This window comes from Anomalospiza imberbis, chromosome 4 (assembly GCF_031753505.1).
Source record: "Anomalospiza imberbis isolate Cuckoo-Finch-1a 21T00152 chromosome 4, ASM3175350v1, whole genome shotgun sequence".
Taxonomy (NCBI): Eukaryota; Metazoa; Chordata; class Aves; order Passeriformes; family Viduidae; genus Anomalospiza; species Anomalospiza imberbis.
The window spans coordinates 65358438-65384597 of record NC_089684.1 but is presented as its reverse complement, the minus strand read 5'-3'; the positions used below and the strand labels follow the sequence as shown (position 1 = coordinate 65384597).

The window sequence follows — 26160 nt, the reverse complement described above, 5'->3', positions numbered from 1 at the left end:
ATGTCTGCACTAAGTTAAAAGCTAAACCAGGAAGGAAGTTGCCACCACTATGCTAGATGGGAGTGCTTCGGTGACATGTGCTTGCTTTTCAGAAAACCAGTAGTCTTCAGATTAGGACTAGGAATAATTACCATGTTTATTTTGTGTTTACCTGAATTTTTCAAAATCCATGAAGGTGAGTGATCAGCTTTTAAAATCACCTTTTATTTATTCTGAAGTCTGCAATAGAAAAGTTGGCACATGCTTTCCTAACAGCAATGGTTAGGATGCTGCTCATGTGTGGAATTTGCAAAGGATATAGACTCTTTTTGTTAGATTTTTTACTGACAGAGTTAATGATATGTGGTAATTTGAAATGAGTTTGTAATTTATTTACATACACTGCAGAATTTTTGGTAACTATTTCAATGCATGTAATTTTATGGCCTTCATAATGAAGAAAGTAGTGAAAATGATAATGTTCTTTTATAGCAGGTGCTCATGTCTTCAAGAACAACTTTTTAGATGTTTTTGTACTTAAATGCTGTAAAACTTTGTACAATTACTATCTGGCAATGAGATGCTGTCTGTGAAAGAGATATGTAATGGTAACCTGAGAAAAAGTAGAGCAGAATGGAGGTAACAGCGTAAAGCAAATCTTGTAGCATAAATGCCAAATACTTCTTAGTGATCTTAGAGGCTGATACTGAATTTAGGATAAATGCAAACTATGCATGTATGCAAGTTACCCATTCAGTGCTTTTTAAAAACTCCATGAGTAAATTAAAATAGTTTTGTCACATCCATTCCTAAGAAAGCTTTTGAATAAATAATTATTACAATAAAAATCATCCCTTTGACAAAGAGTGTATTCTCAGGCATCATAACATAATTTCTTTATGAAGCATATAATTTTCTGAAATAATTTAATATCAAAATATCCAGATTAGTTTAATTGTATTTTTTTTCATTAACCATAAAGAAAGACCGTATCAGTAATTAGAATATAAGTGTAGATTTTTATCGTTTATAAATGAACAAACTTGGTAAGCTGTCATAAGTTTTGAATATCATAACTTTCATAATTCAGTTTAAAATGATGGAATAATTAATGTTTTACCTCCATGCAGAAGTAAACAAAGTGTTTGGTAGCACAGATTATCTAAACAAACAATTACAGGACTATTACCAGAAGAAAACATTAACCTTAGTGTCAAACATCAAAGAATAATTACATTTTTCCATAATTTTTCTAGATTGCTCTTATTGGCCATGCTCTAGGCTGCAATAGTGTGATCACTGCAATTCTGTCTCAATCACAGCATGTCTAAAATAAGATAGTGAAGTACATGTGCAGAACAGAATTATAATTGAAGCAGCACAGATTTATATTTGGAAAATTAGAATTATTGCTGCATTTTGGATGTTTGAAAAACTAAATTACTATATTACAGACTGTGTAATGATGTCTGAATTACATTAGAAAGTAAATATATTGAGCAATTTATTCAAAATCTCTAAGGATTTTGGGTCTCTGGTTCATCAAAAACCTTCTCTTGAAAACTGGTTTTATTTCAAATTTTGTGACAAACCTACAATGTACAGAATTTCTTGTAAATGTTTAAAATTGCTGGTTACACCATGAGACTTCAGCAGACAGAGTTGTTGGAAGTCTTTGAGATGTGAAATATAATCACTGGCTCTTCCTCTGTGAGTTCCTAAAAGAATGGCAGGCAGAAAGCTCCTAATTCCTGGATGTCTTATCCCAGGGAAAGTTGCAGCATTTCATTCTGGAGAGGGAATAAAAATGGAAATTTATCATTAAACAAAAATTTAGGGGGAAATCAATTTGCAAAAAAAAACCAAAACCAAACAAAACGAACAAACAAACAAACAAACAAAAAACCAAAAAACCCAAGCCTTTACATTTTTTTCAAAATAATACAGTTCAGCATGACCAGAAGTTAAATGTTTCCTTTCTGTTTGTAAAGCAACCCACTTGCTTGGTTACAAGTCATTGAACCTTTAAATTACACTGATTTAGAGTAGGAGGTTATCCTTTTGGGGTCTGATGCTTTCAATCCCAGTCCTATCCCTTGGGTCCTGCTACTTGCTGGAGTGTATCTCCTTTAATCTATCAGTTTTGTATCCTCCAGCTTGTACTGTAGGTCTTGTATCTCTACAGTATCATGTGGAGACTCCAGCTTCCATAAGGAAATGATAAAAAATGCAACTGTACATACTGCTGCTCTCACTCGAAACAGAATACTGCAGATCAAATGAAAAAGAGTCAAACCCATGCAAAGTGAAATATTTGTGATTTTCTTAATGTGAAGCAAGTTCTTTATAAATTTTGATCTTCTCTGTGAATAATTTCATTTTAATGGATTTGGATTTTATATAAAAAACCACCCTGTAAATAGAGTTTTTATGGAAGAATTTAATAATTACAGAACTTCTTAACATTAAGCATGTGGTTGCAGATCTTTGAATATAAAACAGTTTCCTAGAGTTATTTTGCACAGTTTCATCTCAGCAATCCTTTTTTAGTATTCAGGCTGCCTGTGCTCAGATGTCACAAAACCCTTTCCAAATTTCTAGAGTGATGTTTACATTTGGGAAGGTGCTTTCCAGTCGTGCAGTAAGGAGCAATGAGTATGGGATGGCTTTTTGTCTGCCATGTAAACCACTGGGAAAGTGTGGTGGTGTTGCAGCCCTTCTTCAAGTGTTCAACCATCTATATCCCACCTTAGAAGGGCCACAGTCCTGTGACCTGGGAAAAAAAGAAGTTTGTTTATGCTAGATTGTCGTTTGATCCGCTGTCTCAGTAGAGACCTTTCAAGAGGATGGTAAGCACCCTCCCTAACTCAACAACATTCACACCTTTTCCACTCGGATAACAGGCCTTTTACACACCTACACACCTGTGGGTCACAGGCAGCTCTGGAATCTGTTTAGCCATTTGTGAAGTTCAAAATGGACTTTGCAGTGCTGAACATGGATGTCTGTCACAGTCCAGTCAGCAGATTCCCAAGTCCATGTAAAGATTTCTTGGTAAAAAGGATATGTTAGGGAATTATGATTAGTTGCCCCTGAAAGCTGTAGCAGTAGTTTTAGATTGGTTGCCCAGATGCCTTGGCTTGCCTTGAGAGCAGAGTAAGCAGAGTAAGCATTCACTCCTGGCTCATCTCCACAGACAAGTTCTACACAAAATGCCTCTTTTAGGTGGAAGAATTTGATCTCAGAAGCCTGCTCCATGACCTGTTGTGTGGGTCAGATTGTAAGCATTTCAAGAAAAATTCTGTGTCTTGCCTCAGGGAAAGATCAAGTCCTAAATTTTGTCTGATATTCCTTTTTATATCAAAATGAACTTTTTCTTACCTGTGTGTTTTACATTTAAATTTATTATATTTTATAAGGAGTTTATGACTCTCTGATGTAGTGTTAGTAAAGGGAAGATAATTGACTTTAACACTGGAGTTTGGATTTTATTTCTGTATCCTGTCTGGAATCTCCTACTGAATAATTTCTGAGGTCAACCTGCTGCTCTGTTAGTGCAGGTGGCCAGTTGAAGCCATCAGAGTGCAGCTGAGCACTGAAGCAACTAAAGGCTATATTTTGCCCTCTATACATAAGGATTTATGATCACATTGCTGCAGTTGCTCATAATGGGAGTTAGATACAAAATTTTCTGTTTATTGAGATGCAAGGGTACTACCAGAATTGGAAACATAGCTATAAAACCATAGGTTAGTGCTGCATCAGCTCTGGGAAGTCGTTATTCATAAATACGTATTTCATGTTGGGGTGACACAATTTTTTTTATTCTTCAGTTTTTGTATCTGAAAAAGTACTTCAAAGTTACTGAAAAAGTGGTTCAAAGTTAACACAAGCAAAAATTTGCATTATAAAGCTATACTGTAATGTGGAAGACAAATCCCAGTAATTTATAACTGTGTGGTTTTGCTGCTTGCCAGAACTGCATTAATGTACTCTAGCTATGGTACTTTGATACTGAAATTTGACTATGAATACCAAACCCAAAGGTCATAATTAAAATCCACATTGTTGACTGGATATAAGAGAATGTGAAGGGTGTGGCTGGAGCATTCAGCAGCATTTCTGTGTATTTTCACTCTGTAGTTTCAATGTAATTTGGAAAGAAAGCTTTCATTCTGATTATAGCTACTTTACAACATAAATGCATTGGAGTGTTGCAACTGCACTGTTCCATGGTTGAGTTCCCTCTCCAAACAAGTTTTCTCTTCTTTTGAAGAAGCATAAATGTGCTTTCTCTTCTTGTGAAGAACAGTCAAATTGGAGCAGCTTTGAAACAGGAGTGTGACTGGATACCATCAGAAATTCCAATTACTATTACAAGAGTTTTAATACAATTCAGCAAATAAAATCCAGCATCTAGGTTGTTGGAAGACTCTGTGCTTCCTTTCTCTTACATATGATGCATTTAACATCCCATCATAACCCTCAAGAAAAAAGAAAAAAAAAAAGTGCATTTCATCATAAGATGGTTGGAATATCCACTACATGATGCTTCTAGGCACATACTTGTCCATATGTCCTATATGATTGTCTGACTAATGTAATCACTCTTTCTTTTACAGCTAACACTGTAATGGTGTCCTGCATGGATACCTGTTCATCAAGCAACACCACTTTTCCACTTTGTACTTTTAACAATTCTTACAAAAGATCAATGCAACAAAGAAGAGAAACCCAAATTATTTTGCTGAAGGTCATTATAAATAATTCCAATTTCCAAAATATTCTATGTATTTGCCAGTCGTTCTGGAGGGAACAACAGTCCCACCCTAAACAGACAAAGTGTGAATCCAAGAGGGATGTGAATGTTGATCATCAAAGATCAGGGTCAATAGCTAAAAAAAGTAAGTAGGATAAGAGAAATATTTAATTTTGAAGTAGCTCATTACAAAATAAAAAACAAGTTTTTATTTGGTATTTAGAAGAAAATTATATGCTCCTGGTTCTCTATGGTCTTTGCAAGTCTATGAACAATGGTAGTTTTTAGCTTTTCTTTGCATGGCTAGAAAATGCTGATTTTTGTGCCTGATTCTTAGTGGCATTCATCCCTGGTTGTCAGTGAAACGTTGGTAGCAAGTACTTTCTAAAGTACTTAATTTATTTCTAAGGAGTTCTAAGTACTTTCTGACAGTTTTTAAAGCTGAATTTGCTTTTAAATGTCATTATGGAACTCTACATGTAGATTGCTGGTATTATGAAGATAGGTTGTGAGCAAGTATCTGAAGAATTAATTCATTAGGTAACTATTCCAATGGCAACTATGTAAGAAAAACCCATTTTTGTGTTTGTAGTCTACATTATCCTCAACTGTGTAGTATCAGAAATGGTCATACATGTTTTGTAGAAAGCAGCACTGACTAAGGAATGGCACAGAAGTACAGAGGAGAGGTAGCAACACCCACATCTTTTCAGAGCAGTAGCAGCCCATTCCTTGTGTGCCATATACACTTGCAAATATCTGGAAATCTTTGGGGAAGAGGATACCTCTTTCTAACATTGTCAGCAACAGGGGCAATAGGCCAAGTTGTGAATATAAGAAATTCAGTTATTTTCCAACCATATATTTTCCTTATTACAAAACTGCTGTCTTAACAAGTATGAAAAATAAAAGCTTATATATGGACAACCTCTGTTTTCAGTTATACCTGTACAACTAACACTTTTGACAATGTTTTTCTTTCTTGTAAACATAGCACAAGCCTCACATCTTGTGTGGTTTGAAGTGAAGCAAGGACCTCCTGCAACTGATAACAGATAGACAGTGTGCAAACTTCAAATCTCTATCATCATAGGCTTCTGCCTGGGTTCTATCCTTCTTATAGCCTGATTTTTGCCTGTTGCCTTTGACAACTGACAACCAAAACAGCAACAAAAAAGGTGATAGTAAAGCAAAAAAGGGTTATACTTTGCAGGGAAAATGTATAGATAATCAATGCTCTTCAGATCTGTTCAGAGTAACTTTACACATTATACATTTATCCAACTTTTTGATAGTCAGTGATGTAGAAACCTTTATGTTGCAAATGACACAGAGAATTCACTGTACTTTTTGAGAGTTGTCTCTTGATCTACTGCTTGTATAACAGCTTTGTTTTAATTTTTATTTCCAAAAACAAAAGGCTCACCTGAAGTGAAAACAGAAAATGTTACTTATTTTTATAAATATTTTAATTTCACTACGGATTCCAAGAAAGAAGTGGAGCATAATACAAATTATATGATGGAAATCCACATCGACAATTCAATAGTTGGAGGACGAAGTGCAGCCAACAAACAACTAAATCATTCTTGTCTCTTGGCAATGATGGAAGACCAAAATGACTGTATGAATATTTCACTGCAACTGAAGTCTTATATGGAATGTAAGTTACAAGGGAGATTCAGAATGGAAATCAAACTAGAAACAATATAATCTTGCAAAAAATCTCAAGTAGGTAGTTGTCTGCTTCCAGCAACCATTTGAAAATATTTAAATATTTCACAAGAAGAGAATACAATTTTGAACACCCCTTATTAAAAAACAATCCATAGTAGACAACTGATGATTTTTATAGTGATTTAAAGCAATTTAGCTGTGCCCTTTTTTTTTTTTTTCTAGAAGAAATAGAGTAAAGTAATGATCTGTACATTGTTTCTTGTTTAGCAGCAACAGACTCACATATTGCATGTGACAAAACCTGGAAATATAATTTTCCCTTTCCTGATAATGGCATAACCCTGTTGGTCTTGGAGGTAAATTTAAAAATCCCTCTTAACTACGGTGATAAAAGAACCAGGAGATAGATTTGACCATTCTAATGTCGTACTGCAATAGCCTACCATATGGCCTCACTACAGTATGCTTAAACAATAAATCTTCAGCTCAACTAAGCTTAGTTTTCCCAGAGGACAACCTTCAGCTTTTCATATTTCTCTTTGTGCTGCAAGAGTTTTTTGTCTGATTTCCTGACCATGGTCAGGGCTTCCATTCTGTCTATCTACAACACTTGTCATTTGGAAGTTGCTGAATTATTACATTCACTTGGTTTTGCATGGAAAATGTATTTTATGCTGTACATTTGCTGGAGAAAATATGTTTTTTTAGAGTTGGATTTATATATGTTAAATAAGTCCAGGGAAAATACTAGAGAAGAAAGGGCAGTTTAGGATTGTTTTGGTTTTTTGTTTGTTTGGAATTTTTTAATAAGTGTCTAGCCATGAGAGGAGCATAATTTGTTACTTGCCCTGCTACCTTGTGTCAATACTATGAGCTAACCACCCTTTGTTAATACTGATTTACCTGGGTAGCAGTAATCTCATGTTAGCAATGAAAATTAACAATATGGCTTTTTTGTTTCCTTTACTTCAAAACAGCTAAAGAGTTGCTCAGGGATTTCCTAAGCAAGGCTGATAATCAAGTCATTACAAGCCACTACAAGATGGGGTAGAGTGCTCTGTTTAAAAGGAGCCAAGATTACTGTATAAAAGATATTAGTTCTAAATTAGGAGGAATGAGTCATGGGGTCATAGGCATTTGCCTTGTGAGTTCTTGATGGAGAAGATACAAGGGAAGTTGGAGTCTAATTATACTGTTCTAAGTCAGGGAAAGGGAAACAGTAGTTTGGCTACAGTCTGTAATTTGGTTTTTTATGATTTATAGTAACATAGCTGGTTTTTAAAAGTTATTTTATAGTGTTAAGGTATGCATTAACATACAGCTGCCAAAGAAGTTTGAAAGGCCATTCAAACAACTGGAGGGGAAAGTTCTTCACATCATTTCTTTGTCATATACAGTCCTGAGTTTTACAAGTAATTGAACTAAATCCCTGCAGAATGTGGGTGCTTTTCTGCAGCAGCTGTTGTCCAAAAGAGCAGTCTACCTCCTGTATCCAGTCCCATGTGATTCTCCCTCAAACCAACTTTAAAGGAATTCCCCAGAGGGCTCCTGTTGGTGACATTTCCTCACTTTTTTATAAGAAAATTTCTATATGTAGAATCTTGCCTTCTCTCACATATGAAGATGGACCAGGAGGTTAAGAATGCCAGTACAGGCCAATGTTGGACAGTGGACCACTTCCTTTCATGCTCTATGCAGACAGAGGGGACATGTATTACCCTTGTTCTACCTTAAATATAAATGTTCATCTTCAAAGCATTTCATTGGCTGAATTGAAAAGTTTTCATTCACTTAGTCATCTGTATCTATTTCAGCCATGGGGAGATATATAGATACAGATACAGATATAGATATACAAATACAGGCAAAAATTAATCTAAATTCTAGACAGGAAAACTAACATCAAAAACCAGAGAAAGCTGAAAGAAAAAGGCATAATCTCTGTTTTTTTTTTTTTTTCGTTGTTTTTATTTTGTTTTGTTTTGTTTAGTTTAGTTTTTATCTGTGGGGATAGGCACAATCCAAAAACCTACCAAAATGGAATGTTCTGCTTTTCTCTGCTGCCAGTGATTTGCTTCTTAATTTTCTCTCTTGTACATTTTATGGACAGATCCAATGTGTATGATGAAGATTACTTGGCTCACTATGATTCCAGTAGTTTTTGTATTTACTGTTTCAGTTGTCATCTACAAAATAATCCAAGAAAATAAACAGAGATGTAAGTAATGAATAGTTAATCTGCATGAATTTAAATTTCTATGCAAGTAAAAATATATTAATTTATAATAACAAACTGTTGATTATTACTGTGGCTCAGACACTGATATTTTGATTGTCAAATGGTAAAAGCTTCTTAGAGACTGACTGAAGTACTCAGATGATTGATAGTATCACCTCTCATCTCTTTGGTGGATGCAAAAATTGTGGATGCAAATCCAAGCTTATTGATGGCAAATTGAATGTGGGGTTTTTGATAGATGATTGATGGCTTAGTGATATGGACTTCTGGTTTCACACTGATTTCAGTAGATGAAACAATTACTGTTAAACTTTGTGGAAAGTTTTAAGCAGAAATCCCAATGACCAGTGTAAATGAATTGAAATACCCTTTCCTTCCTGAAGATGATTTATTTAAGTCACAGTCAGGAAAAATTACAGGATAGATATGAGGAGATATACATTCATCTGTCTGTCCTAAAAACTGGTTATTCAAATTCATTGGTGGTATAATCCCATGCAGGGCAACCAAGATGCCACCTTCTTAAGCCAAGAGCTGAGTTAAGCCCAGATAACATTCCATCTCTTTGCTATTACTTCAGCAAAGAAAACATTGCTGTGATTTCTGAACCATCTCTATTGACTATTCCAAGTGATTAGAACTTTGCTATGAGGGAACTTGCCATTAGTTCAGAGATTGAAACAATTGTTTCTAGAATATTCCTTCAGCCATGACAGGCTCTTCTCTTGGGATACAGGCTGAAATCAGATTTACAGTATTTTCTCTAGCAATAAACAATGAATAAAGCAAGAATAAAATTGTAGGAGTACCCTGAGCTTGAGACCTTTGAGCTATCAAGGTAAAATCCTCTGCACAAAAGCAGTGCTGAAAATTGACTGCTTGTCAGCTGCTGGTCCTTGTTTCCCTTCCCAAGTCAGAGGTAGGTGGTACCAGGAGCACATTACATACCTTTCATCACTGTGAAAAGAATATTACTTAAGCTTTTACCTGAAGGAATAACTCTCAGGTGCTTTTCACAGCAGTTTCCAGAGACGTTCTGCTTGTGTCAGCCCTGAGCAGGCAGAATGCCTCCAGACAACTGGCATTTAGTTGCTATTGCCAGGCAGGCATGCATTCCCCCTGTAGTTCAGAGGTGCTGAAAGGAGACTCTGGTAGTAAACCAAATAATAAGCCTCATCCATTCCCCTGATCATCCTTACTGTATGCACAGGTAGTTTTGTAATGAAGGAGCAATAGAAGTCTAGCTTTAATCATACCGGAACAGAAGGAAGAATAGTGCCCACACACAAAATGTTTCTGTGATTTTTTGCATAATGTAAATACTTCATGAATATATTTTTAATGAATAAGCAAAATAATTGCGTAAGATGTCAAGTTTGCACCCTCCCCACCCCACTGAAAGGAGGTCCTTGCCAGATAATGTTGCTTAAAATACATTATATTTTACTTATTGCTAGAACAAATTTCTGAGACGTATTTTATGTATATAAAACCCCACAAAGTGTAAGTTAGGACTTTATAAGTGAGCTATTAAGTGCTCTAATTTAAAGGACTTTTATTTGTAATTTGAAAACTACTTATAAATGTTATGTCTCTGATTTTCTATGCTTTGAGTCATAACATTCTATTTTTAATGTAGAATGGTAAGTAGTGATGATTAATGATTTAGTACCTTTATTCTTAAACATCACTTTTTTATTAAATTCAGGTTTTCAGAATCATCGTGAACACAAACAGGGAGGAAGAGATGCCCTTTTGAGGCTTCTAATTACTTACTAGCTTCAAGGATACATTTTCTGCTAATTGAGGAAAAGTGGGTTTATAAGTTAAATTTATAATATGTAACATTATAGCCAACATCATTATGTTACTGATAAAAAGACAAGTGCATTAAAAAAAACTTAAGGTTTACGTGTATATATTAAGATGCCACCTTTCATTGCAAGACTATACACTAATTTTTTTCAGTGGTGCTCAAAGTATAGAGCAGAACTATTAGCTACGTTACTAAAACAGCTGTTATGAATTTTTCCAGCCATAATTCAGTTAGTATTTTTTCTCTTCATTTCTGAGCACCACAGAAAGCTGTTAAGAAATGTAGAATTACTCATTTCCTCTTGAGACCTTGCAAGATATTCTGCTAGGTAAGACTGAGACTCTCTGAATCATTAAGCTATTTTCATGAGTGCATAAAATAAAATATCCAAATAAACCTGGTGGAGGTTACAATTGGTCCATGACAAAGGCCCTAAACTGGAAATTAATTGTTTTGCCTTTTCCTTTCCACTCTTGTCTCATGAACACTTCCAGAGCTTCCTTTGACATTAACTGTTACACTGTATGCTTGGGGCTTTAGCGGTTTAGATCTCCGCTGGCTAGTCGTAAAAAAATTCATGACCTAAATAATTTTAACTTAATGAATTTCTCAGTGTTCTCAAAGGAAAAAGATAAAAATAAATTCTGTTACATAGAATTGGAGTGAGCCTGTCACCAGAAGGTGCTGAGCCCCAGACTGCAGTCACTGCTGAACAGGGCTAATCACAACAGCTGCACAACCATCTGCAATAAGCCCATTGAGAGCACAGCATTTAGAGAGCAGCAGAAGGATGGTAGGACTCAGAGTTTATGGACTGAGAGCTGAGGAACAGCCAGAAGGGCCCAGTCCAGCTCTAGCTTTGTCAGGGGTGTGGAGCTTGCTCTCAGACTGTGCTTTCCAAGATGAACACTCCACACTAGGAAGGACTCTGTCAGCTTCCTAGGATGCCAGTACACTCCATCCTTGCTACTCTACTGTCAGCAGTGAGAGTCCAAACCTGTACTGAAATATGCACTTTTCTTGCTATCCTTCCAAAATTTGTTCAAGGGCACAAACCTGAATGAAATTTCTAGAAAATTTCATTCTGGGAAATACAAATCATCTGGCCTTTGGTTTTTCCTCATCACCTTATTCCAACACCTTCCTGATTTTTTGAACAATTTCCAAGGTGTTCAACAATTTAATAATAAGGGGTTTACAAGCTTTCTAATCAGGGCTGATGCTAACATAAGACATTTTGTTTAAAGCAGATTATAAACAAAGAGTAGCAACATCAGTTTCTACTGTTCTAAGAAGAAAGAGCTCCAGACATGCAAGAAGAACTGTATCTGCTACTAAAATTCATCCTTTTCCTGGTAAGTATATAAAAGTAAAACAAAATTTAACAAATCTTGAGGCATGAGGAGGTCAAGAAAGACCGTTTAAGACTTTCCTGTCAAGAGATACTTTAGGTTTGTTTCAGAGTTTCCTTGGTCCTACACAAATTTTATCTGGCTTATGTTAAGGAAACACTTTTTTGTTTTAAAGAAAAAAACTGGCAACAAAACTATTAGAAGACTTATATATACATGTGGGAATGCTTCTCCCAGTCTTCCCAGTGTGTTGCATTAATGACTTTGAACTTTTTAATTTTTGGTCATATTGTGTGCCAGTTTTGAGGTTTGTCACCTGAGTGCTTTGTGTGTGTATGAAAAGTTTACAGAGATGTTAATATGTGTATATATGCTCTATGTGTTTGTGACTCTTGATAAAATTTGCTACCAAAGCATGGAATGAATGGCTGCAGCAGGACTCAATAAATGGTTTTGCTGGCACTTCATAGCCTATCTCTAGGGTCCAATTCCCACAAAATGCAATTTTGGAGTGTCAGATAGGTAAAAAATTGTGGTCTTTGGAGAGAGTAGTCTGCTTACTACAGATAAATTAAATTACATGGCTAAACTCAAAGTTTGGGTTCTAGAAAACTGGATTTGGCAACAAATATCTGTGTGAGTGCCAATTACCAGGTGTTGCTGTGAGTGTTACTGACATTGCTCAAAGAGTGAAATGTTTTAATAAATTTCATGGATTCTGGTTTTGTGAAGGGAGCTATAGCTTTAAAAATATTAACCTGAACATATAGAATAATAGCTCTGAATAGCAAACTCACCTCCCTTCAAAACAAGAAAAAATACAAAGCCAGCAAATGAAAAAAATGGTTTTAGATATGACTTAAGGCTTAAGTACTTTGCTTTTTGTCTTGTTAGTTCTTCAGGAGTAAGAGGAGACTCAATAATTTATGTCAACAACTCAGTATTTCATGGTATTTCAATTTTACCTAGAAAAGAATGAATAGCTTCTTATCTGTCTGAACTCCCCTGTGAGTATAATTTATGCTTCTTGCTCTTAAAGCACTGGCTACCTCTGAGATATATTTATGAGCTCATTATTTTCATTCTGCAGGGAAGGAATTACTTTTCTGACATCTATTGTCTTGTAGCTTCACTAATATCATACCTCTTTAATCATATGTTCAGATTGGCATTTTTAATGTTGTATATCCAAGGCATTTTTGATAAAGGGGTCTTATGGAAATTCAAATCTGGTTTTACTAGATTTTACTGAAAAGAATGGGAATCCCTTATTGGTCTGTCATTCTCACTTTTAAGTGCCTCCCACTACAATCAATCCATGTAACCCAGAAAGATGCTTTGTTGTATGAAATGCTATAATGGGGTTTATTTTAATATAAAATTCCTTGGTTTCACACACCATCATTTCAGTCAGTGCAATCAATTTTACTGTTTATACCAATATAATTTAAAATACAATCAAATCCATATGAAGAATTTATTCTTTCCACAGTTGATAAGCTTAGGATTTGCTGCCATGATAATGGATCATAAATAGCTACAGATGACTTTGTTGACAGCCCTTGACAATATTTTCCCTATAATTAGAGCATAGCTCGCAATCTTGAAAAAAAACATTGAGATCCACTGAAGACAATACAATCACCCTGGAAACACAGTAATGAGTACTTCAGAGGATGTGACAGTGCATCATATAGATGAAAAGATGTATAGGTACTCCTAAAAGCTTATTTGAAGTAAAGATATTACAAGGGAAAAAAAGAGGGAAGCCTATACTTAGATAATGGGAGTCAATTCTTAGGAAGCTTAGTAAATTACTGGCTTAATGCCACTGTGATCCTACAAAAAAAAGTAATTTACAGCATGGATGTTAGTTTTGTGAAACTGTTAGTGGCTTTATATCCATGAGTCATTGCCAGTAAGTCCACTGACCAGAGGAAAGGGGGGGAAATGTATAGAATGTTCTCTAGGGAAGGATTAAATGTACAACCTTCCAAAATCACAATACTGCAAAGGATTAAGAACATACAGTGAGGACAGGGGAGTTTAATAGCATTCTGGTCATAAATGTTGACTAAATGTTGTCTGGGCTGTAAAGCTAAAAAAGAATGCACTAGACCTTGGGTTGTACAAAGCACATTTTCTAGACTTCAGAACTGGTCCTCCATTGCATTTATGTATAATAACTGTCCCTTGAATGGTATTAACTGACAAAAAAGAGTTTCCCTTAAATGCATCCACAAGACAAGGGAAAGAAGAGAGGGTACTTTTTTCTACTGCAAGAAGTAAGTAATTAAGTGGCTGATCAGTATTTCCAGACACAGAGCATTTTCATCAAATAGAACTTGATAGTAATAACACATGGAAAAGAATCCATTGAAGCCACTTCTTTGCTTTGCATTTACTACAGAGAATCTTTGTGAGATTCCCACACATGAGAATTTTATTGCAGGAATTTCTTTGAAGAGCTTTCTTAAATTGAAGAGGCAGTAGAAGAGGTTTTAGAACAGCTTAATAAATTAATAATGGCAATTAGAAGGACTAGAATGTATTCCCCACAGAGTTTTAAAAGAACTCAGATAGAAACTGCTGAATTGTCATTTGCAGTTTACTGCTTAAATCGGTCTCAGATGCAGATAAAGGGAGGAAAGTTATACTTACCCTGCTGTTATTCCTCTTCCTTAGCCCATTTTCCCTAAACCACTTTGGTAACTCTTCCATTACTAGTAACTGACTAAGTGTAGTTATTCTCATGTAGCTGTATCCTAAAAAAAGGTAATCCTGGGCCCATGGCACAAAATTACTTGTTGGGAGCAGGTCAGTGTGTGTGAACTGTATGCTACATTATTTAAAAAATAAGAAAAAGCAAGAAGAATTTGCAGAGGAATGAGATTGCATAAATCAGATCATTTAATACCTAAGCTGAATCTGCCTAGTAGGGTCTGGAAGATTCATTAATATAATTAGATGGATTATACTTAAGTGGGAATTTATATTACTAGACTCTTATCACCATAAATTCCCATTTAGACTTTCTTTTCCTAGAATAAGAACAACATTCCTTGTTTATTTTGATTCTATTTTGAATGTGGCATAAGATGTGTTAGGAAAAAAGCTTGCTCTCATCCCTTTGCTTGAACTGGACAATGCAGACAGGGAATCACACTGTTGAAATCATCATGTCATTGCTCTACAGTCTGTGTGGGTAGCCTTAGTTCAAGCATAATACCTTGTTCTACATTGCTCAAAGAGTATATTCATTTTTAGTGATACTCATTGGCTCATGGAGTCACAGTTTGGTTCATTACATATTAGGATACAAATACAGGATTCCTTGACTCAATTGTCTGGCTTACAGTAATGCAAAGTTAATTCTGATGGATGCTTATTTTATAACTCATCCTGAAAGAAGAGCATTGCAGGGTCACAGTGACAACCAGGATTCAGGGAATAAAACCTCAGGCTTCCTGGCCTGCAGTTGTTTCCTGGACTGTTTAGGGTTTGTGACATCCATAGTATTTGATACAAGTGGGCTTGACAGCTGTAATTTGCACAGAAGAAACAACAAGACAAATTCCCTCTCATTTGAATTCCTGTATTGTTTTCTGTGCTATCCTATTAAAATAATAGTTCCTTTCCCACAAGATTAGAGGAAATGGGGGAAATTCTGCTATATCTCTGATGTGCTGCTACAGCTTCAGGTTAGTTGACATGTTGGAAATAGAAGCAAATGCTGGCTCAGCAGTGTGAGGGCTGACATCCCAGCTAGTTCAGACTTACTCCTCCTTGTATTCTGCAATACATTTTCTTTTTAGCAAAGAGAACAGGCACGATACATACTCTACAGAAGCAAATAGATGCAAAGACAAGAAATTTGTTTAATCATGGCTAACTGAAACATCACCTATTTGGTGGTCCCTCTCAGTTCCTGACATAGCTGAATGATTATCTCTCCCTCTGCAATTTACATGAATAATGCTGGCAAAAGCAAAGCTTCTCATAGTATTCAATATTTAACATAGACTTAAGTATTTCTGAAATGCAACATAACCAAGAAAATTGTAAAGTCTTATTACCACTCAGAACTTTTTAAATTTTTTTCAGATAAAAAGAAGGATAAAATCTATAGGATGTGGGTAACTTTAGGGAGCTTTTTATAGTCCCTGTATGCTTTCTATAGACCACTGATGTACAAAGGACCTTTTCTCTGCCCACTTTGCATGCATGCAAAACACTGTTACACACAGGCACTGAAGGGGATATCAGCCTATATTCCCATTCTCTCCAAATTCATCCTGAGGGTCAAATAAGATCCATTGTTATTTTTTTAAAAAACTACTCCATTCTTATTTTGACTTTGCTTTTCATATGCAACTGCTTAAGTGCCAAGATCCAAAGTCTACTTTTTAATTGCATTTGTAAAGAGAGAAGCACAAATGATGTAGTCAGTGGAGAATGAACATAGCTAGATATAGGTGGCACATTTTATCCTCTTGTCATCTCAGTAGAAACCCATTTGTAGGTTTGCAGAAGTAATGGATAGTCAGGGACAAGGTGGACCTGGAGTTAAAATACTGTTTGTGTTCTACAGCAGTTCTTTGAAAAATGCATTGGATAAACAACTCTGTATGCATTTGCCTGACAATGCTATCTCTGCATTTCCTTATTTGTATTCCACTGAGATAATCTATCAGGATCTGTGTGCTAAAGGCATCACCTCACTCCTTCCTGCTTCTGAGGTGTATGCTGTCACCTTTATTGACAACTGGGTGATACCCAGTAGCTCTCCCTGTGTGTATGACAAATGAGCCGAGGCCACATCATGTGTGCCTGTGGCAATCTGTGCTGTCCTTATGTGAAAATGAGTCGGGTATTTCACACTCGAAATTTCCATTGTTTTTGCTTAACTGGCCAAATACAGGGGTTTGTAATCTGGAGAACTCTTACATAACCTCAAATTTGCATGCTTTTGGATGTTCACTACAATTTATTCACAAATTTATTTCACATAAATTTATTTGCCTACCTTCAAACTGCTTCCCAGATAGACTTAGAATCAGCAAATTGTAGTCCTACTAGTATTAAGAGGAAGTTAAATACCAAACATGGTTAGTATTTTCAGTACTGTCTGTCTCTGTCTTGTGTTCAGATAGGTGTCAATTATTTTCAATCTTGCATATGCAAGTCCAACACTCTGCAGATATATTTGCTGTTAATAATATGGATAAAAATTATTTTAACTTTCAATAGTGAAAACCAGCAAACAACAGGTTCCACTTCCTGCACAGGCCACAAAGATACTGCCTGTAATTCCTGAACATGAGCATTGTCACGTGGATCAACCGTAGAAGGTAAGTAAACATCTTACAACCCTGATTATTCTGGTTTGCCTCATATATTTAGAATTAATAGTGTGGATGTATGAACAAAATAAATTATACTTCTTCTAGCCAAGTGAATAAGATGAAAAACTGGATAATGTGTTTTGTGAGAGCTAGGTGGCATGAAAAGAGAATCAGTTTTACTTCTGCTACCAAAAGTGATCTATAATCATATGTGTTAGCCTAATAAACCATGTGTGTCCCTGCAGACCTTGGTGCAAATTCTGACACCTTTTTTCTGGTGCAAAATATTGTGTCCTAGACTTTAGCACTGTGCTGACATTTGTTTCTACAAGGGCAGAGGAAAAAAAAGCAATTTGGAAATTATCTCTGAGAAAAATTCCATATTTGAAATAAATAGCCTCTTTATGAAATTCCTCAAACAAAAGAAATTGATTGCTCTGCTGTTTTTACACCAGTCAGAAGGAATGACAAGAAGCTGGTTTCTGTTCAGAACTAAAACTAATCTCCCAGTCCTAACTTTCTGCAGCCACTGTGCTGCAGTAATTGTTTCAGGAATTCCAGATGTAAGGAACCAAATCTTCATAGAAATGTGCAGTAAGAGATATCACTTCCTGAAAACCGTTGTAATGTCTAGAAAAAACAGATGCTACTTGAATAAGTAATACAGACTAATATTTCAAGTGCATAGACCAGATGATGGCTACTTGCACACATGATATTATTGTGTATGGTGATTTTTTTAGGTTAAAAGCTTAAGGAGTTCCTTCTTCTATATTTCTATTTAAATTGGATGGAGTTTTATTGGAAACTCAATATAATGTCTTGCTATCTTTTTATTGTGTTAAAAAAATTTAAAGTACTGAAGAGAGTTTGATTTTTGTGCTTCATGTGGAACCATGAAGATGAAATTGCACATTGAGAACAGAGCTAAATAAAAATTTTTGAGCAGCTTTGCTGACAGAAGATGAGGTAATTCCATAGTAAATTAATGAATGAGACTAGCTGGGTTATAGGATAGTTATTAGAAATACTGACCTCTGTTTAAGTGATTGTCATCCATAGATCTTATGGATGAAGACTTATGAAGATGAGAAGTTGTTATTATAACTATTTTAAAAATGAGGCTGTCAGGAGACACAAAGTCATGACATGACTTGGGAACTCTGTGACAACTGAGAGCAGCTCCCAGATCATCTGAGTACAGCTGTTTGCTATTTGGACTCTGTTTCTGTCTGAGCAGAAACATTAGCCCCATTAGCCTTTCTGTAGGGCAGCTTCTTCCCTTTCTGCAGGGAAGAAGCAACTTAATTTTTTTTTTTTTTTTACTCTTGGGTTAAAAATAAGACATTTCTAAGCCTGAAATAGGATGTGCTGCTAAGCAGGTGCTCACCTGTATTCAGTGCCTTCACTTATACAGTATTATGGCTGATCATTAGCATGCTTTGTTAATTCTGTTCTTCTTCCAGGATGTTGCATTCACCTAAAACTCATCTTTTAGAAGTAGGGGGAAAAAGCCATGGCTCATTCCCATACAAATTTAACTTCTGTGTTGCTGGAGGGGGGAGTAACTGTTGGGGTGACCTTTTGCTTTTATTACCTTAACTGTTAGGAACTAAAGGATAGAAAGAAGAGACTGAACAGCTTTTCAGATTTCTGGTTGCTCTGTGAGACAATATATGAGATCCAGGACACTTTGGTCTTGATTATTCCCTTTCCTTAATCTCTATGTGAATACAGAAGCAGGCTTGCTTTTCCAGATAATCTTCCTGTCAGAGGGACAGCTGACAGTGAGGTGAAATCCAGATGTGATATGTGGGAATAATGCTGAATACATTGTAAATTGTAATGTTATGTGACATGGTGTGGAAATATTATTAAAGAATGCAGCTGCAGAAACTTAGATCTAGATCTTGCCTTTCATCATGTTTTGTTTGAATATGTTTCTTAAAGGAATGCTGTCTCAGAGCTAAATACTGTGTGAAAATAACAAAAAAAACCCACTTTCTGCTTTAGTTTTGCTTTACTTCCTGCAAAAAACCCCCTTCTTCTTGCTTCATCTGATAAGGTCAGATCCACATCATTGCTGTGTGTGTCTGTGGGCGCCTCAGTTCCAGGAAAGCTTGCTAGCTGAGTGCTTGTGGTAACTGAGGCTGGGGAAGGAAATTGTGATCTGCTTTAAGCACAAGTGCTGGCTTTGTCTCTGTGAAGTCTCTAGAATGCTGCTAAAGACTCGTTTGCTCAACAGAGAGAAGCTGTGTTGCAAGTACTGCACATGAAAGCTAAGTACTGAGGCTGGAAAATGCAAAAATAATCCAATTCCCAGAATTACCAAAGACAGTTCTAGACTACATCAGCTTGATGAAGCGTGGGTTTTTCTCTGAAGGAGGAGGTGGGGTGGAGATGAGAAGTATGTCCTAGGGAGCTTCTTGATCAAGCCCATCATCTTTATATCACTGAGAGCTGCTCCGCTGAAGCACCTCACTGATAAAAGAGCCTCAAATAAGGAAGGGTTCTAGGCAGAGCTAGAAACCCGAGAGAGCTCCACTGGGGACACTGCTAGCATCTGCCCTTCCCTGCCTCAAACTTGGCTTCTGTCTGGTAGGTAAGAGTTACCTCAATGCCTGCCCTGAATCAGACAGGCAACATGAGTTATACTTTTCCTCATCTTCAGCCAGCTAGAGCTGCACTCAGAGAAATCAGTAACCACAGTACAGTGTTTGATTTCTCTGTCAGGAGACTACCTACACAGCAGCTGTGGTAGGTGTAACAGCAGTTGTGAGGAGGAGGAAATGTAAAAGCAAGGATCACTGTGATCACGATCATTATAGCTAATGAACTGGAGAACCTGCTGATGGCCTCAGCAGTGGCCCTTAACACAACACACTGAAAGATGAAAGGCTGAAAAATATTGGTTTTAGCCAGGGGGAGAGATCTATTTGCCTATTGTTTGCTTGTTGCTCCAGTCTGCAACAGGGAAGTATTGCTCTTACTAGTAGATTGAGAGAGATATCAATTATCAATTGAACATTGCAATTTTCTGCTGTTTTTCTTTTTATGACAAGAAAAAGAAATTTCTTTCTATAAATGCATTTTTAAGTCTTTAGATTTAAGACAATACTCTTGATTATAAAATGTAAATGTATTGATAAACATATGACTGTACATGTGTTGCCATGTTTATCAATATACTTAGATCCAATTGTGTGGTCTGTCTATCTATCTATCTATCTATCTATCTATTCTGTGTGTGCACACAGAAATGCACCCAAATGCTTTGTTATTCACTATTGCAATGACAGCTAGTTCAGGTAATAAAAAATGCATCAAGTTCTGCACTTGTGCCTTTGCCAAAGGTGAATCTTTTCAGCATATATCACTTAATGTCTCTGTGTATTTTCACGGTAACTATTACAACTACACTTGAGTACCAAAGGTAAGAATCCTCTGTTTCTGCCATATTTCATTAAATTACCATATTAGCAACTGTCCTGGAAAACAATGAATGAGCCATGTCCCTCAAGTGTTGAAACACATTTTACATATGTTGTGGTTTAGGAATGGTATTTTCCAATTCAGTAGTCCTGCTAAAACCACGCTGCAGGTCGATTCCCCTCTCCTCCAACTGGAAGTACAAAAGGCAAAAATCATGGCTTGAGATAAGAACAATTTACTGGAAACAGCGTTGAGATAAGAAAACAATAACAAAAGGCATAGGCAAGGAACAATTTACACGGAAAGCCTGGGACAATACTAACTGGCTCTTCCTCACCACTTTTCTCCCCACTGGAAGGAACACCCTTCTCCTTGGAAGCAAGAGTCCCTCATCCCTGCTCCTGGCAATGACCTGAGGTGGTACAGAATAATCTCCTAGCCATGCCCACACAGCTCCAGGCTCATCCCCTCACAGCTACTGCAAAATATTAACTCTGTCCTGGCCAGAACCAGGACAACATATGACAGCTGTCAATGTATTTTCTTAGTGCTGTGAGAAGATTGTGACATGAATTACCCTAATTTTGTTTAGTTTGGAAGTATGAACATTTTATTCAGGGTGTATATTTACATTCAGGGCAAATATTTGCACTCAGAGGCAATGCTGTTCAGGTAAGAGCATGCTAGAATAAGGCTCTGGAGACATGACTTTTCTGTCTCTCCTAATGACACCTCCTTACTAATTTGCATGATTGTAAGAAAGAACTGTTTATCCTCAGCTAAAACAGAGATTGCATAGTGCTTTTAACAAAGCTTTACTTGTATCAACTGATACTTTTAACTCTAAGAACACTACTTCCATAAACTATCATTTTCAGCATCTGAAAAATGCTGGTTTGAGAAAACATGAGGACTAGCACTTCTGAATGTGCTTGATTCAGTGGCCATTCCCTAAACAGTGGGGGCAGAGAATAACTGAAGTAAGAAATTAAAGTGGGCAAGTAAGAGCCAAATCATTGTACCTGTATGTAAGATGAAGGTGTTGGAGCATTCAGAAATACGGTTTTCTTGATGGTTATCCATGAAATCATTGTTGAGTAGGGAAGATTTTGTCTCAACTTTCCCTTGGAGGCTAAAGAAGCCTGCTTCAAGGAGTGACTTTGTGTGTCCTGCCTTTGTGACAATCTGTCTTTCCCTGGGGTGGGGCTACATAGAGTCTGGGAAGACTATGCAGGGCTCACTGGCCTCTCTCACTCCAAAGCTGCACTTCAGTCTTAGAGTGGTTAGGGCAGAATAAAAGCCACGTGTTTGTAGCATGAAGAAAAACTGTGAGCCCTCTCCTGCAGTACCTCCATCCTCTGCCTGTTTAAGGGGAAGCAGCACTGTATTCTCTGAATCAAAGGCAGCATTAATAGATTTCATGAATGGTTAGGGACAGAACAGTGTTCTATTTGGGGAAATTAGAGACAGATAGAGACCTTGGATGCAGTGCTGCCATTTTATGAGGAAAGAAAGCAAGAAGAAAACTCAGTGTCTTAAAGCCAACTGTTGTGCACTTTTTTTCATTGAAAGTGCCCAGTGTTATGCTCTGAGCTGATGCTAGATCAAATTCACACAAACTGGTCACTATTACCCAAATATTTTATTTACTGCCTCAATCTCTTTGACAATCAATGCCTCAAGGACAAGATAAAAGATTCTTGGTGTCCTGCATCCCATTAATTCTTATAATAAAACAGGTAGACATGTCAAAGACTGCGTAAAACTAATGTGAGTTCCACATCAGCAACTGCCAATGATTTTTAGTACACTGCCTTTTGCCATCTGTCTTTGTAAAGAGCTTTGAGATCCTTGAACACCTAAGGTGCTTCATGTCTCTGTAGTCCTTTCTGAGTGACAGTGTAGCTGTACAGTTAAATAAGACAAGTTGGTCTCCAGTGAATATAGAATTTAAGGCACAATCTTATTTTCAGGTGAAACGGATAATAAAAATAAAACTGGAACATAAGGTAGATGACAGTAACTGGCAGGGACAACACATGGTGTATGGCTAAAAAGATTAAAACCTCTGTCAAAGAAATTGTAAAATAGAAGAATTTGATAGGTCCCTTTCCTCTGTTACAATCTGAGAAGCATGTGGGCATGAAACCCCCTATGGGTACAAGGGTTGGCACAAGAGATCAACAAGTGTATGAGAGGCTGACTCTTATCCAGCAACATTCAGATTATCATCGCCAACATTGTTTTATAATGAAACACTCCCATAGGAAATTAGAAATTTTTATTGTGCATATGCCAGTCTAATGCCAGGAAATTTCGGTGCAGGTATATCTAGAGTATTACCTGGGCTTTGGCTCACGCCGCTGCTGCCTTCCTGAAGAGGTCTTTAAATGCCATCACTGTTGAACTTAGTAGCACAAACAGAAAGTGCAACTAAAAATATTCTCTGCCTGTTTTCCTTATGTGATTGTGGCTTTACAAAAATGTTTTCATATTTAAAAGAATCTCTCACTCATCTGTCTTCAAGCAAGGCACCCACACAAACAACAGAAGATAGGAATTATGCAGAGAGAAAACAGGGAAACTCATAAGACATTCTAGCAAAGGCATGTAATGAGTGAGCTCGGGAGTGAGGAGATTACAGTTAAGGTATTTCATGCAGGGATTTGTGAAGAACAGTAGGTGTGATTTTAAATTACTGGGATCCTTCCTATTATCCTTTTGACAGTTTTTCTGAAAAGCATGATTTCAGTGCTTGGAGGTGATAGTACTGTTGTTAAAGTTATCATAAAATTTGGTGTGAAGCTGCTGAAGGGAGGTGTTCCTACTAGTACTGACCTAGTGACTTTGTGTGTTGGCCATTTCTGTAAGACTTCATTTTTTACATAGTAATTCCTGTTGATAACTGTGATTCTATGATTTATGCCCTCAGGCAGCTTTAAATTGTTTTCAGAACTGTATACACTCAATTACATATTTATTTTTTAAATATCATGAAAGGTAATTCCTCCTGTTTCTGCTTCCATAAGAGATTCTAGTCTTAATTGCACATTAAAATGACAACTCCTCTCAGCACAGAAGAGCTCACAGAATCAGATTGCTGAGGACATTCCAGAGTACTTGGCACAATTACTGGGTCCTGCACTAAATGCATGCCAGGCTATGTTTCCCTCCAAAGAAGACACTAAGGGTTTCCAAGGGAAGCACTCCTGCTTACTGGCAGAACTGAACTATAAGGGGCACGGTGCAGGTTGTTTAAACCCACTGCTCCATTAGCTAGCATCAATTTTTCATGCAGTCTATCCTGCCTACACTTGTCATTTTCTAGCTCACTTCAGCAGCTGATGCCTCCAGTATGATTTCACAGCCAAGGAACACTTCTGAATCCAGTTCCTACCATGTAAAAGAAAATGTAGACAGATGTTTAATCAGGCCTGCAGCTATGGGAACTACCAGAATGGGTGACAAGCCATATTTGCTTTTTCACTCAGTGTGCAAGTTAGAAGTACAGAAATCCTGTATTTCCAGTCCACCTCCCTCTTCTCCCTCAGCATGTTATAGTTCCCTAAAAAGTAAGAGAAGCTTGATTGGAATCTGTGAGCTCTGGGAGCTGCAATCCAAATTCAAAAGTGTCACTGATGGTTAGTGAGAAGCAGTTCACTTGTGAATGTGGAAAAAGCTCCTTTCATTTCATTATTTCCAAATTTGTCCTGACATATAGCAGTATAGAATGGGAAATGCAGCTGGGCACAGAAGAGCACTTCAGCTAGGTGGATGTGGTGAGCATTTCTGGCTCTGCTCACCCTTCCATTGCCAGCTTCCCTGGAAGTGGGTAAGGCTCGGTGTGCCTTGCTCAAGTTCCTGTATCACACTCTCGTGGGGCAGGCACCTGAGTCACTACTCAGCTGCCAGGTATCAGTCTCAGTCTTTTGCTCCAATCTGATGTGCATCACCTATTTTGCCTGCCTTTTAGTCACAATGTTGTTTTCTTTTGTAATAAAGAGGAGAATTCATTATTGTGAAAGTCAAAATTATGATATTTGACATAAATTAGAGAAGACTTACCCTCCTCTTTTTTTTTCTGATACTATTTTCTTTAGTTTCAGGTATCACCCTATGAAGTACCAGTACCTCTGGATGAAAGAAGACACACCATACACCACAGAAGAAAGCATCCCCATTTCCAGCCTGGGGGGCTATATAATCCATCTTTTCATGGGAATGACAATTATGCATTTTAGTTGACAAGTTCCATTTTTTCCATCATAATTACTTTGTATTTAGAAAATAGGAATGATGGACAAACATGTTTTGCTGCATAAACAACTTTGATAGCAGAATACAGATTTCACATCTATTTTCTGTTCATTCAGGATTCATACTTAGTTATATGGTTGCAAGATAATCCTTGTGAAAATTACATATTTTTATCGGGGCAGAAATTTATTTTATATCTTCCATATGATAATAAATCTGTATAATGCTAGGAACTATTCTCTACTTTCATGAAATGAGCACAATTTTCAACCTACTTAATGCTCTAGCTGACTAAGATGCCTAAAAGATACAGTTTCTGGCTGTTGAGAAGGGTGGCCAAAGTATTATAGTCAGAAAGAATTCAGTAGCAAGCATGTTAGTTTCTGCAGTAAACAAGAAAGACCATCATAATTTGTGCAACATCTTAGTGGTTAAAGAAAAAATTGTGGAAAAATACTAATTTGGCTTCAAATCACAAGATCATTATTACAGATTTCTAATAACTCATTAAGACATTAAATGGGTTTGTACTTTTTGAGAAATTGCATTTCCATCTTTTGTTCTAGCTTGGGTCATTAGCATTCCAACCCATTATCTCTTGGAACTTTTCCTTACTTTCCATTTACTACTGCTCCTCTGAGTGCAGTGGAGCTGTTTGGGCTGAGCAGGGTTCCAAACTCCTTTGGTGTTAACACATGATTTGTGGGTACAGCTTAGCCATCAGTTACTAGGCAGAGACAGAAATTGCCAGGACTTCAGGCTCCCTTGAGCTAAATCCATCAGGATGAACAGATTGTAAACTGCCCATTGCAAACATGATAGGCAAGAATTTAGCATCCAGTTAATACTTCATTACCTCCATTCCTTACATTTATACAGCCTTTCCCTCCTGAAGCTTTCTGAAATTGAATTTTCCGGTCTACACCGAGCAGTTCAGATTTAATAGTTATAAACATTAGTTTCTGAATTATTTGAGTGCATATGGATATTTTTGCATTTTGTTAGATAAGTCTGAAGTATTTGTTTCTATTTTTATTTTATTTTACCAAGTTATTAAAAAAAATACGAGAAAAATACTTTCTTGATTTGGGGGTTTTTGTTGTTTTTGGTAAGAACAAAGCTTCTCAGAGGCAGAGTTTTTCAGAAGCAGAGTTTTTAATAAAGCCTATAAAGTAAACCTCTCACAATTTGCTTCTTAGTTGTTTTTTCTTATTATTATAGAGAGCAAGTTACAGACAAAGAGACATATTTGTCTCAATTCACTACAGAGTTGCTAAGGCCATTTTGGTCAGTGTTTAAATGCT

The 26160-nt window shown here is 36.7% G+C and overlaps 1 protein-coding gene across 1 annotated transcript; it reads left to right on the top strand.

Moving 5' to 3' along the window:
- TMEM156 (transmembrane protein 156) lies at nucleotides 1-25398 on the top strand. The gene is given in 7 exon segments (XM_068188875.1): nucleotides 1-175; nucleotides 4602-4883; nucleotides 6144-6401; nucleotides 8526-8633; nucleotides 11721-11825; nucleotides 17073-17173; nucleotides 24706-25398. Coding segments are annotated over 6 exon segments (1026 nt in total). The 3' UTR covers nucleotides 17171-17173; nucleotides 24706-25398.
- Nucleotides 25399-26160: the final 762 nt, after the last annotated feature.